We start from the raw sequence: 15,014 nt of genomic DNA on the forward strand, positions 1-15,014 counted from the left end.
TGGAACCATCCTGACCTTTATCATGGTAACAACCTAGCCTGGTGGAACCATCCTGACCTTTATCATGGTAACAACCTAGCCTGGTGGAACCATCCTGACCTTTATCATGGTAACAACCTAGCCTGGTGGAACCATCCTGACCTTTATCATGGTAACAACCTAGCCTGGTGGAACCATCCTGACCTTTGTCATGGTAACAACCTAGCCTGGTGGAACCATCCTGACCTTTATCATGGTAACAACCTAGCCTGGTGGAACCATCCTGACCTTTATCATGGTAACAACCTAGCCTGGTGGAACCATCCTGACCTTTGTCATGGTAACAACCTAGCCTGGTGGAACCATCCTGACCTATTTCACTTCACATATCAGTCTGGCATTGCTCTTCTTTGATACATTTTGTGCATATGTCTGTAGTGAAGGGCATTATTCAAAATGTACTTGTCTGCGATTGGATCACCTTCAACCAATCAGAGGACTGCCTAATTGTGGTATTCTGTCCTAGAGCCACCTTTTGTTTCTGAGAGGATGCTGATTGGTTCTAATTTATAGAAAATGGCCAGACTGATTCATGAAGTGAAACAGAATGGTGAATGATGCGATCAGGCTGGTTCCACCTGGCCACTAACAATCTGCTCCCTGTATTACACATATCCATATATACTGTTTAATATCTGTACAGTATATGTGTACATTGATAAATGCGATTGATATGAATGATAATGATGTGAATGATAATGATATGAATGATAATGATGTGAATGATAAGGATGTGAATGATAAGGATGTGAATGATAAGGATGTGAATGATAAGGATGTGAATGATAGTGATGTGAATGATAAGGATATGAATGATAATGATGTGAATGATAATGATATGAATGATAATGATGTGAATGATAAGGATGTGAATGATAAGGATGTGAATGATAAGGATGTGAATGATAGTGATGTGAATGACAATGATTTGAATGATACGGATGTGAATGATAAGGATGTGAATGATAGTGATGTGAATGATACAGATATGAATGATAATGATGTGAATGAATGACAATGATCTGAACGGTAATGATGTGAATGATAAGGATGTGAATGATAATGATGTGAATGAATGATAATGGTGTGAATGATAATGATGTGAATGAATGATAATGATGTGAATTAAATATCATAGTAGCAGCGTATGGAGCAGAGTCTATTGTGCCATCATTCAAAACTCAGTCTAACTAACTCTCCTTCTCTATACTGCTCTACCCCTCACCACTTCAAACCCCTGCTTTCTTTCCATCCCCCGCTTTCTTTCCATCCGTCGCTTTCCATCTTGTCATCTCCTTTCTTTTTCCCTTTCTCCTCACCTCTCCTCATTTTCTATACTCCTCTCCTCCTTTCCATTCCCAATTGCTTCCCATCTCTTTTCTCTTCTCCTTTCTCCTCCACCGTTCTCCTCTACCTCTCTCCTCCACCTCTCTCCTCCACCACCACTCTCCTCCACCTCTTTCCTTTTCTCCCAGCAAACGGGTGCGGGTGCTGAGGGGTCGGGCCAGCCCCTGGGCTCCCCAGGCTCGTGTCTAGAACACTTCCGCCAGGTCCCCTTCATCGAGTGTCACGGCCGAGGAACCTGTAACTACTTCCCTGACTCCTACAGCTTCTGGCTGGCCTTGCTCGACCCCATCCACATGTTCAGGTTAGAATAATCTCAGCAGAGACTGATTCGGTGTGTGTGTGTGTGTGTGTGTGTGTGCATGGTGGGGATGGAGGCCTGCAAAGTGTGTGCAGACTTTTGTTCTAGCCTAGCTCTAACATACATGAAATGTCCACCTATCTATGCCTAACCTAATCTATCAACACTGTATCATATTCTGTTTTGTTCTATGCTATACTCAACTATACTATACTATGTTGGATTTCATTTGAAGTTGTAGACTTCTTGTGTTTTACGATGTATCTGTCAACTCTAATGGTATAATACCCTGTATTTTAAAGCACAGTATACAGTAATACTGTTGTCAGATTGAACTAAACCATATGTCATGGTACTACTCTAAATAGAGCCTACTTTCCTTACAGTGCATACTTTACTGATCTAGGATCAGTTTTGCCTTTTAGATCATAATGAATCAAATGATATGGAGTGGGCGGACATGATCCTAGACCAGCGCTCCTACTCGTTAATGCTTTGTGAATATGGGCCCTGTTCTGTGTGCTCTCCCCCCTGCAGTAAGCCTGTGCCCCAGACGGTGAAGGGACGTCTTCTAGAGAATGTCATCAGTCGCTGCCGCGTATGCAGGAAACCATGAAGCAATGGTAGTGCATTATAACCCACATTCAGCCTCAGGCAGTGCAAAATGAACCATTACTTTGATGGATTTAACAATGATAATAATCATATTCTAATGTATTTATAATTGGGTGTTCTTTCAGACAAATCCAGCTAGGCTCAAGCAATCACTCAAAATATTTGGAACATGTAAGATACTATTTGCAAACTGGTATGGTTCCCAGTCCAAAAGACACGGCTGAATTATTCCGGATCAAGACTGACATGTTTATTTAAGATACCTTGGAACTACTGTTAACATCACCTTCTGGGTTGTAATTATATTGAGCCCTTGCACTGAGGACCACACACATGTGATTTTAATGTAACTAAGTGGTTTTATAAAGTCTCAAGCACTGTACTGTATATAGCTATTGTGTTTGTCTCTATTAACATGTATATTTGATAATGTGTCTCGGGTATTCCCTTCAACATAGGTGCTCTCTCACAACAAAAAAACATGATTTTTTTAGTGTTTGTAAATTTTTTTTATTACAATGGTTGGATAATTCCAAATAAACATTCACTCGGAGTTGCGTCTGTGTAATTGCTTGAGTTTAGGTCTAAATGCCATAACATTTTCTTTGCAGACAATCTGCATTTTTACATTTACCTTTTAGTCATTTAGCAGACGTTCTTATCCAGAACATCTTAGTCAGTGCATTCATCTGAAGATAGCTAGGTGAGACAACTAACCACATATCTCAGTCATAGTAAGCACATTTCTCCTCAATAAAGTCTAACTATACTCATTGCCATGAATAATGTCACGTCTCTTCTCCCCTTGTCACGTCTCCTCTCTCCTTGTTACGTCTCTTCTCTCCTTGTCACGTCTCTTCTCCCCTTGTCACGTCTCTTCTCTCCTTGTCACGTCTCTTCTCTCCTTGTCACGTCTCTTCTCCCCTTGTCACGTCTCTTCTCTCCTTGTCACGTCTCTTCTCTCCTTGTCACGTCTCTTCTCTCCTTGTCACGTCTCCTCTCCCCTTGTCACGTCTCCTCTCCCCTTGTCACGTCTCCTCTCTCCTTGTCACGACTCTTCTCTCCTTGTCACGTCTCCTCTCCCCTTGTCACGTCTCCTCTCCCCTTGTCACGTCTCCTCTCCCCTTGTCACGTCTCCTCTCCCCTTGTCACGTCTCCTCTCCCCTTGTCACGTCTCTTCTCTCCTTGTCACGTCTCTTCTCTCCTTGTCACGTCTCCTCTCCCCTTGTCACGTCTCCTCTCCCCTTGTCACGTCTCCTCTCCCCTTGTCACGTCTCCTCTCCCCTTGTCACGTCTCCTCTCCCCTTGTCACGTCTCTTCTCTCCTTGTCACGTCTCTTCTCTCCTTGTCACGCTGTCAGGGTACTGTACTGTTAATGAGTGGGTTAATACACCACCCAGGCCCACTGAAGCCCATTCCCCCCAGTGGAATAACTTTGATCTGAGGATGCCGGATCATCTTCATTCATCTTTATGACCAATCACAGTAGTTGGCGTTAGCCTGCATTATGCTGTTATGAGAGGTCAGACCCAATTACTTGAGCATGAACAACACAACTGAAAGCTTGTTTTGATGTTTACCGTTGCTTGGAAATAAAATGGTGACATATGGCAAACCTCATTGACTGGCACTAGATTGAAACATTATTGACTAATTCCAAACAGACCTTGGAACTCGCTTAACCAGATGGATATTTCTAAGGAACTTGTGTAAACCTGAAATGACCATCTAGATGACATGGACTATTCAGTGGGAAAGAGCTCCATCGTACAGCCCTGACATCATTAACATTCTATCACACATGAGTAGGTTACACATCACTTTGGTTGGCAGGGAAACCGCCTTCATAGCGAACTGAGAGAACAGGTCTGGGCAGGACATCCTATGTTTGAACAGGTCTGGACAAGACATCCTATGGAAATAACAAATGATGTGAATGTGTGCAGTCAGTGTACTAGTGAAAGCTGGCTATAGCCGGTAGCTAATGGGAAAACACATGCGTCTGTAAGTCTACATTCACTTTCCACAGTATACTGTTTTGTTTCCAAAATGTAATTCTACATCACAATTTACTGTTCAGTAAGAGACTAAAAGACCAACATCCTGCTCCTGAAATATAACATTCTCTCTTTGTTAACTTCCACAGTCACAATCCCTATTACAAGAATCCTCTCATTTCCTAAATTAAAAGGTCAACACACTGGAGCTGTCCATGGTGCTGAAGGGCAACACACTGGAGCTGTCCATGGTGCTGAAGGGCAACACACTGGAGCTGTCCATGGTGCTGAAGGGCAACACACTGGAGCTGTCCATGGTGCTGAAGGTCAACACACTGGAGCTGTCCATGGTGCTGAAGGTCAACACACTGGAGCTGTCCATGGCGCTGAAGGTCAACACACTGGAGCTGTCCATGGTGCTGAAGGTCAACACACTGGAGCTGTCCATGGTGTTGAAGGTCAACACACTGGAGCTGTCCATGGTGCTGAAGGTCAACACACTGGAGCTGTCCACGGTGCTGAAGGGCAACACACTGGAGCTGTCCACGGTGCTGAAGGGCAACACACTGGAGCTGTCCACGGTGCTGAAGGGCAACACACTGGAGCTGTCCACGGTGCTGAAGGGCAACACACTGGAGCTGTCCATGGTGCTGAAGAGCAACACACTGGAGCTGTCCATGGTGTTGAAGGTCAACACACTGGAGCTGTCCATGGCGCTGAAGGTCAACACACTGGAGCTGTCCATGGTGCTGAAGGTCAACACACTGGAGCTGTCCATGGTGCTGGAGATTAACACACTGGAGCTGTCCATGGTGCTGAAGGGCAACACACTGGAGCTGTCCATGGTGCTGAAGGGCAACACACTGGAGCTGTCCATGGTGTTGAAGTTCAACACACTGGATCTGTCCATGGTGCTGAAGCTCAACACACTGGAGTTGTCCATGGTGTTGAAGTTCAACACACTGGAGCTGTCCACGGTGCTGAAGGTCGACACACTGGAGCTGTCCACGGTTTTGAAGTTCAACACACTGGAGCTGTCCATGGTGCTGAAGGTCAACACACTGGAGCTGTCCACGGTGCTGAAGGTCAACACACTGGAGCTGTCCACGGTGCTGAAGGTCAACACACTGGAGCTGTCCACGGTGCTGAAGGCCAACACACTGGAGGTGTCCATGGCGCTGAAGGTCAATAGAAAAGTCCATAAAGGTGTTACAGCAACGAGTTAGTAGAAAAAACGGAATTTGTTATCGCCTGGCTACGTGTGTGCATGTGCCTGTGTGTGTGCGTACGTGCGTGCGTGTGTGTCTGTACTTATGTGTGTGAATGCCGGCTGGTTTGACGGGCCAGCTGGACATTTTAATCAGCCATGAGCCAATGACCCTTTACATTCTCTCTGTGATGATTCCGTTGTCTTGTTTCTCCTTCACTCAGTAGGAAAGGACTCATTAAAGCTCCCATGCAGTCTTTTTTATAGATCTTTTAAATCATCACTGCAAGTCTAATAAATCACTGTTTGTGTATATTTCATAAAAATAACTCCAAATGTATTTTTTGTCATTTATTTCGCTGAGCCTCCTTTTGCCATTGAAATGCTCAGTCTGATCATGTGGGCGTGTTGATACAATTTTAAATATATTTACATACACAGCCCTGATTGGCGGATAGGGTCGTCTAGACTCAGTCTAGAGCCTACCCCGCTTACCCCTTGAAAGTAGAAGGATACATATGCAAATAAAAGATGACTGGTCATTGGTCAGAATAATCAGATCAGATTGTGATGTCATGCTGTGGGCCAAAATGCCATCCCACCTGAACGGGCTGAAATTACAGCCGTTTTTTATTTTCTTCAAAAGGCTCTTACACTAAAAGGGCATTATCATAATTTTTTCAATTTCTGTGTTATTTCGACCTCATAGTGTGGAACTATTATAAAAAAATACAGAAATCACATTTTTGACTGCACTGCCTCTTTAAATCGCACTACCATCAGAAAAACGGTATTGGCCCCGAAGGTAGAATAACTAAAACTCACTCACCCATTTAATGGCTGTGGTCAATAGCTTGAACATCCCAATGTCATAGTGGATAACAAAGCCACAGCATCTTTAGAAAACACTACTTTGACGTAAGGCAATAACAGAAAGAAGCGACATGCAACTACTATGTTTGAATGTCACTTTTTTACGTATTCTAATGAGACCATGTTGCAGAGCATAGTAAGCCATAGGAAGGCACTACTACCACAGTTAATAGCCTAGTGGTTAGAACGTTGGGCCAGTAACCTGAAAGTGTTGCTGGATCGAATCCCCGAGCTGACAAGGTCAAAATCTGTCGTTCTGCCCCTGAGCCAGTCAGTTAACCCACTGTTCCCTGGGCACTGAAGACGTGGATGTTGATTAAGGCAGCCCTCCGCACATCTCTGATTCAGAGGGGTTGGGTTAAATGCAGAAGACACATTTCAGTTGTGCAACTGACTAGGTATCCCCCTTTCCCCTTAATATTAGAAAGCCATTTTCTCGGACACGTTGAGGACACGTTGCGGACACGTTGGGGACACGTTGCGGACACGTTGTGGTTGCGGACACGTTGTGGACACGTTGCGGACACGTTGTGGTTGCGGACACGTTGCGGACACGTTGCGGACACGTTGGGGACACGTTGCGGACACGTTGGGGACACGTTGAGGACACGTTGGGGACACGTTGAGGACACGTTGGGGACACGTTGAGGACACGTTGCGGACACGTTGAGGACACGTTGCGGACACGTTGCGGACACGTTGTGGACACCATGCAAGGTGCAATGAACCAGTGAGTGACGGGCACTACTACCCCCTGTACTAATAGGATTAATCCACTTAGTGGAAGACTAATGGCAGCGGCGCGACATGATCCTCCTATAGTATATCATTCAATAAAGTCGCGCGCTATCCCCTTAAATGGGCAATCTGCAGTTGAAACAAAAACAAAGTATTTCCCGCCACTGTTTCTGTAAAAATTTAAGGGATGGGGCTGGAAAAATGTAACCACTGTCAAATTCATACACAAAGCTACTGATGCAAGGAATGACCGTCCATGCTATAAAAAGTATAATTTTGACCATGTTTTGAGGCTATACAGTGTTTGTTTAAATTTACTTTGTTAACAAACATTGGAGTAAAAAAAAGCTTCTATTTTAGATTGTGATGGAGTTGAACTAATCTCATGAAGCATTTATAAGTTATAAACTTCAAGAATCAATGTGTAGGTTACATATCATTAATTTATAAATAATAAAAGATATATATCAACTGCAGATTGCGCCTTTAGGGTCTACCTTCTTCCCTTTCAAGGTGAACTCCCATAAGAGGAGCCATATTATTTTGTCTTGGGTTTGCCAAGCATTACTTTCTAGGTATAGGAATTATCAATGGCTTGTGATAACAACATTAAACATGCATTTTAATTCAACATAATCTAAGTGACTGGTCAGCTAAGGCTACTGTGTGAATACATATATGCTACAACCAGGGCCAGGTCCATTTTTAGCACAGCGGGCCTGTATAACATGTTTGTTGTTTTTTTGCGCAAAATTAGCATTATTTGGCTAATAATGTGGGCCTCAAGGGAAAATGGGCCGGTGTGGGGACCTCAAGGAAAAAAAATGGGCAGTTGTGTTAGAAATGCCAGGGACGATTTTTGGTCCAAGTCTGCCCCTGTCTACAACTGTAATAAGAGGGGTGGGAGAGGGGATACTACGGACTAACAGATATATGTCAAACAGAGTGTAAATCTTCAGTAATAGACAAGGCAGAGGGAACCAGTGTGGAGCATGCCGCGATGATGAGCGACTTCCGTGACCTCTGTATCCCCCAATGTCTGCCCGTTTTATGGCGCAGAAAAAAGGGTTAATGAGATCACTTTTGCGCCATGTCGGTGTCATTAAAGTTTTATTTCACGAGTGCACATTGCGCGGCCAGTCGCACGGAAACCAGCTTGTAATAGCAGTGTGTGGATCTGTGTGCGTGCAAATATGTGAAAACAACCGATGATAACATTACATTCACTTAGGCCTCTAGATCCGCAATGACGTGAGTGTGGGTACCAGTTATAGCTGAGGCAGTAAGAGGAGAAAAAAAACATGTAGGCCACACACAGCACGAGTGGAATTTATGGTCTGAATAAATGGTGCGTTAAAGACTTACAGGCTACAAATTAAAATTACCTGTAACATGTTTTATTATGCCCCAACATCTCGTTGTCAAATATGCAGTTTTGCAACTATGAGAAGAACAAGAGTTGCCTTTAGTTCCAGACCCCTAATGACTGCTGTAAATGATCTGTCACATCACATGCTTTAATGCATCACTGAGGACAAATACAATTTTATTACCTCACCCTCATCTTACGTAATACATTGGTTTAAAAAGACCAGCTACCGAGGCAGCTGCAAGTTAGTCACAGTTTCGTTCCATCATTCCATCTTGGGACATCTCATCTATACCAGCTCAACAGACCTACCAGAGTCCAGATGGCCCTCACCGGAATCTGGTGCGCATTTGTGCTTGTGTGTGTCACTCTGTGTCAGATGGGGAAGGTCGACTCTTTCGTTAACGAGGATAAACCAACATGGCTCGAAACATTACAGGATAAACAGGTGAGGAGCATGGTGTTCTATTAGTACCTTTTTAAAGTTTGTGAAAATTAGGCGATATAAAGTTGACGTTACTTAGTGGAACGTGCTTGCATTAAATTAAATGAGTGGATTTGTCCATTGTGCTGAAATGGCTAATTGGCAGAATGGCAGTAAACGCACAAAATGACAGGCTCCTTCACTTTGGACGTTTTATTTCAGTAGACTAGCCTACCTATGCTAGGCTATATGCTATTTTAATTAACAAGGAATGCATTTAACATTGCAGCTATATAACATGTCTTTTTTTCTTTCACAGGTATCCGCCGCCGACGACAAATACAACCTCGTCTGGTTGCTGTACAAGCTTTCACAGTCACACCATGACAACACGTTCAAAATAAACTTCCCCCCTCATGGACCGGAGAGTGTCGGGAAACCGGAGAGTAGGCGCGAGACTATACCACAGGACTCGCGGGTTCGTAAAGAAGGATGCAAAGTGTTCTTCTGGAAGTCATGGACCGCATGCTGACCGACGGGTTACTTTTACTCCCAAACACATGACCTTTGAATCGACGACAGATTTTATTACAAATCCTTACCAGCTTGACAAAGTTTTTACTAAATTGTTCATTTAACGTATTTTTTTTTTTTAAATTAATTTTAAGTTACATGGTTGTGAGGCTATAGCCTATTTATCAAGTTGAAATAAAATCAGAATTATTTATTAATCGTTTGTCTCCAGAATTATACTTTTCTTTCTCTCTTTCTCTCTCTCTCTCTCTCTCTCTCTCTCAATTCAATTTCAATTTAAGGGGCTTTATTCACGTGAGAAACATGTTTATATTGCCAAATCAAGTAAAATAGATAATACACAAAAGTGAAATCTCTCTGTCTGTCTGTCTCTCTCTCATTTCTTAGAATTTCAGATAGCCTACTGTTCTAAGAAATACTATGTGATGATACAGATTAAAATGGACTTGAAATGGGTAATCTGCGTTTGATAAATCCATTTATATTTTACTTTTAAATGAATGATGTATACCTGTAGGCTACCCATGTATTCTTTTTAGACATTTATATTTATCTCTGTTATTTTTTGTTGGGGGGGTTACAGGAACATTATCCATTTCAAATGATATGTTTCTAATAACCTGTAACCATAGGCTCATTGTTTCTTGAAGAATATAACTTATAAATGCCTCATGAGCTTAGTTCAACTGTCGTACTTCATCACAACCCAAAATATAAGCTTGTTTTACTCCATTGTTTGTAAACCATGTAGGCTAATTGTAAACAAACACAGTATAGCTGTTAAACACGTTAAAAATGATCATTTGATATCTTGGATGGTCAGTCCTTGTATTCATAGCTTTGGCTATGAATTTGAGAGTGGTTACATTTCTCCATCCCCAAGGAATTACAAAATCTATAAATATTACAATGAGCAATGTCAGAGGAACAATGTCAGAATATAAATATATATGAATATGATGGTGTGTATAGACATTAAAGACAGTATATGAATAGAAAAGGTGTGTAGAGCAGTAGTTATATAGGATGAGCCTTGACCTGAATACAGTATATACATATGAAGTAGGTAAAACAGTATAAACATGATTAAAGTGACCAGTGTTCAATGACTATGGACACAGGGCAGCAGTCTCTAAGGTGCAGGGTAGAGTACCGGGTCGTAGCTGGCTAGTAACAGTGACTAAAGTTCAGGGCAGGGTACTGGGTGGAGGCTAGTAACAGTGACTAAAGTTCAGGACAGGGTACTGGGTGGAGGCTAGTAACAGTCTCTAAGGTTCAGGACAGGGTACTGGGTGGAGGCTAGTAACAGTGACTAAGGTTCAGGACAGGGTACTGGGTGGAGGCTAGTAACAGTGACTAAAGTTCAGGGCAGGGTACTGGGTGGAGGCTAGTAAGAGTGGCTAAAGTTCAGGGCAGGGTACTGGGTGGAGGCTAGTAACAGTGGCTAAAGTTCAGGGCAGGGTACTGGGTGGTGGCTAGTAACAGTGACTAAAGTTCAGGGCAGGGTACTGGGTGGAGGCTAGTAACAGTGGCTAAAGTTCTGGGCAGGGTACTGGGTGGAGGCTAGTAACAGTGGCTAAAGTTCTGGGCAGGGTACTGGGTGGAGGCTAGTAACAGTGGCTAAAGTTCAGGGCAGGGTACTGGGTGGAGGCTAGTTACAGTGACTAAAGTTCAGGGCAGGGTACTGGGTGGAGGCTAGTAACAGTGGCTAAAGTTCAGGGCAGGGTACTGGGTGGAGGCTAGTAACAGTGACTAAAGTTCAGGGCAGGGTACTGGGTGGAGGCTAGTAACAGTGACTAAAGTTCAGGGCAGGGTACTGGGTGGAGGCTAATAACAGTGGCTAAAGTTCAGGGCAGGGTACTGGGTGGAGGCTAGTTACAGTGACTAAAGTTCAGGGCAGGGTACTGGGTGGAGGCTAGTTACAGTGGCTAAAGTTCAGGGCAGGGTACTGGGTGGAGGCTAGTAACAGTGACTAAAGTTCAGGGCAGGGTACTGGGTGGAGGCCGGCAAGTGGTGACTATTTAACAGTCTAACGGTCTGGAGATAAAAGCTGTTTTCAGTCTCTCGGTTCCAGCTTTGATGCACCTGTGCTGTCAACAGTGGTGGTGGTGGTGGGGGGGGGGGGCGGGGGGGGGGTTGTTGGAACTGCAGATCGCCCCTTTAACTCTTATTAAAATCAAGGAATGTTTGTTTTCCCTTGTGTTGCATTTTGATAGCTTGGTGTATCATGAGCTACAGCTCTTCATCAGCAGCAGAGGGAGCTCTTAGCCTGGCGTTCCACTCCATCAACCTGCAATTCATAATGTCTGCAATTTCCCTAGATGTAGTTCAATAATCTATACACGACAGTAGTAAAGATGTAAACACATCATCGTTGTATATGGATATTCACTTCTATATGACATTAACTGGACTACAATTTAGTATGCTGCCTATGCTGGGTAGTCTGTGAGTCTCAGTTTACCTGCTATGCTCATAAGAGCCTGAATTTGTGATGTGTAGGCATACTGAGGTCTCAGACTGTGAAGCAACACAAACATAGGCACAGACACATGCATATTTCATCCTTTTGACGTCATTCACTTCTACAATGTAAAAAAAGAGAGAAGGAATAAGATGGAGAGAGAGGGAATAAGATGGAGAGAGAGGGAATAAGATGGAGAGAGGGAATAAGATGGAGAGAGAGGGAATAAGATGGAGAGAGAGGGAATAAGATGGAGAGAGTGACAGCAGCAAGATTTGTGACCTGTTGTCACAAGAAATGGGCAACCAGTGAAGAACAAACACCATTGTAAATACAACCCATATTCATGTTGATTTATTTCCCCTTTTGTACTTTAACTATTTGCACATCGTTACAACACTGTATGTAGTGACTGCATGAGCTTGGGTTTGAAAGAATGAAATAAGCATTAATGAATGAATAGGGCTAAAAGAGAAAGTAGAGAGAACGTGAGATGGAATGAGAGGGAGTGAGGGGGAGTGAGATGGAGTGAGGGGGAGTGAGATGGAGTGAGGGGGAGTGAGATGGAGTGAGAGGGAGAGGGAGTGAGGGGGAGTGAGATGGAGTGAGGGGGAGTGAGATGGAGTGAGGGGGAGTGAGATGGAGTGAGAGGGAGAGGGAGTGAGGGGGAGTGAGATGGAGTGAGGGGGAGTGAGATGGAGTGAGATGGAGTGAGAGGGAGTGAGGGGGAGTGAGATGGAGTGAGGGGGAGTGAGATGGAGTGAGGGGGAGTGAGAGGGAGTGAGATGGAGTGAGATGGAGTGAGAGGGAGTGAGGGGGAGTGAGATGGAGTGAGAGGGAGTGAGATGGAATGATAGGGAGTGAGGGGGAGTGAGATGGAGTGAGGGGGAGTGAGAGGGAGTGAGGGGGAGTGAGATGGAGTGAGATGGAATGAGAGGGAGTGAGGGGGAGTGAGAGGGAGTGAGGGGGAGTGAGATGGAGTGAGATGGAATGAGAGGGCGTGAGGGGGAGTGAGATGGAGTGAGATGGAGTGAGAGGGAGTGAGATGGAATGAAAGGGAGTGAGGGGGAGTGAGATGAGTGAGATGGAATGAGAGGGAGTGAGGGGGAGTGAGATGAGTGAGATGGAATGAGAGGGAGTGAGATGGAGTGAGGGGGAGTGAGATGGAGTGAGGGGGAGTGAGATGGAGTGAGATGGAGTGAGATGGAGTGAGGGGGAGTGAGATGGAGTGAGATGGAACGAGAGGGAGTGAGGGGGAGTGAGAAGGAGTGAGAGGGAATGAGATGGAGTGAGATGGAGTGAGAGGGAGTGAGGGGGAGTGAGATGGAGTGAGATGAGTGAGATGGAATGAGAGGGAGTGAGGGGGAGTGAGATGAGTGGGATGGAGTGAGATGGAATGAGAGAGAGTGAGGGGGAGTGAGATGGAATGAGATGGAGTGAGATGGAGTGACTGAGAATACAGATAGAGATGAGAGAGAGAGAGAGAGAGAGAGAGGGAATAAGATGGAGAGAGAGGGAATAAGATGGAGAGAGAGGGAATAAGATGGAGAGAGAGGGAATAAGATGGAGAGAGAGGGAATAAGATGGAGAGAGTGACAGCAGCAAGATTTGTGACCTGTTGTCACAAGAAATGGGCAACCAGTGAAGAACAAACACCATTGTAAATACAACCCATATTCATGTTGATTTATTTCCCCTTTTGTACTTTAACTATTTGCACATCGTTACAACACTGTATATAGACATAATATGACATTTGAAGTATCTCTATTCCTTTGGAGTGTAATGTTTACTGTTTATTTCACTTTTGTTTATTATCTATTTCATTGGCATGATGCCAATAAAGCCCTTAAATTAAATTCAATTGAATTGAGGGAATAAAATGGAGAGAGAGAATAAGATGGAGAGAGTGAATAAGATGGAGAGATGGAATAAGACAGAGAGAGAGAGGGAATAAGATGAAGAGAGAGAGGGAATAAGATGGAGAGAGAGAATAAGATGGAGAGATGGAATAAGATGGAGAGAGAGAGAGGGAATAAGATGGAGCGAGAACTAATTAGATGGAGAGAGAACAAATAAGATGGAGAAAGAGAGGGAATAAAATGAAGAAAGGGAATAAGATGGAGAGAGAACGAATTAGATGGAGAGAGAATGAATAAGATGGAGAAAGAGAGGGAATGAGATGAAGAGAGAGAGGGAATAAGATGGAGAGAGAGAGGGAATAAGATGGAGAGATAATAAATTAGATGGAGAGAGAACGAATAAGATGCAGAGAGAGAGGAAATAAGACAGAGAGAGGGAATAAGATGAAGAGAGAGAGGGAATAAGATGAAGAGAGAGAGGGAATAAGATGAAGAGAGAGAATGAATAAGATGGAGAGAGAGGATAAGATGGAGAGAGAGGATAAGATGGAGAGAGAGAGGGGATAAGATGGAGAGAGAGAGGGAATAAGATGGAGAGATATAAGTTAGAGAATGAATAAGATGGAGAGAGGGAATAAGATGGGAGAGATATAAGTTAGAGAGGGAATAAGATGGAGAGAGAAAGGGAATAAGATGGAGAGAGAGAGGGAATAAGATGGAGAGAGAGAGGGAATAAGATGGAATAATGACTATTGGGATTGATCTGTTCTGTCCCTGGGCTATTGGGATTGATTTGTTCTGTCCCTGGGCTATTGGGATTGATCTGTTCTGTCCCTGGGCTATTGGGATTGATCTGTTCTGTCCCTGGGCTATTGGGATTGATCTGTTCTGTCCCTGGGCTATTGGGATTGATCTGTTCTGTCCCTGGGCTATTGGAATTGATCTGTTCTGTCCCTGGGCTATTGGGATTGATCTGTTCTGTCCCTGGGCTATTGGGATTGATCTGTTCTGTCCCTGGGCTATTGGGATTGATCTGTTCTGTCCCTGGGCTATTGGGATTGATCTGTTCTGTCCCTGGGCTATTGGGAAAGAGCAGAACAGCATTGTAAAATAACAGGAAACACTGCCAGCCGAATTACACGATCATACCTGCAGAGTTTGGTGTGTGTGTGTGTGTGTTGGAGTATTCATACACCTCTGAATACATAAGCCAGACTGACATAATCCTCGACTATGAGGGACCACCG

The 15,014-nt window shown here is 44.0% G+C and overlaps 1 protein-coding gene and 1 non-coding gene across 3 annotated transcripts in view; both read left to right on the top strand.

Annotated features, from left to right (window-relative positions):
• The window catches only part of LOC106598248 (uncharacterized), a 71,925-nt gene extending 69,073 nt beyond the window's left edge, over positions 1 to 2,852 (top strand). For both annotated transcript variants that reach the window (XR_014391837.1, XM_082973258.1), the window contains 2 exons: positions 1,515 to 1,687; positions 2,222 to 2,852. Coding sequence is in view for 1 of the 2 variants with exons in the window: in XM_082973258.1 (XP_082829384.1) it covers positions 1,515 to 1,687; positions 2,222 to 2,300 (252 nt within the window). In the remaining variant the exon portion in view is untranslated. The remainder of the gene's footprint in view (positions 1 to 1,514; positions 1,688 to 2,221) is intronic.
• A 5,886-nt stretch (positions 2,853 to 8,738) lies between these two features.
• LOC106598589 (uncharacterized) lies at positions 8,739 to 9,634 on the top strand. Its single transcript, XR_006769409.2, has 2 exons — positions 8,739 to 8,931; positions 9,227 to 9,634. It is a non-coding gene; the product is annotated as an uncharacterized LOC106598589 (transcript).
• Positions 9,635 to 15,014: the final 5,380 nt, after the last annotated feature.

This window comes from Salmo salar, chromosome 03 (genome assembly GCF_965601325.2).
Source record: "Salmo salar chromosome 03, fSalSal1, whole genome shotgun sequence".
Taxonomy (NCBI): Eukaryota; Metazoa; Chordata; class Actinopteri; order Salmoniformes; family Salmonidae; genus Salmo; species Salmo salar.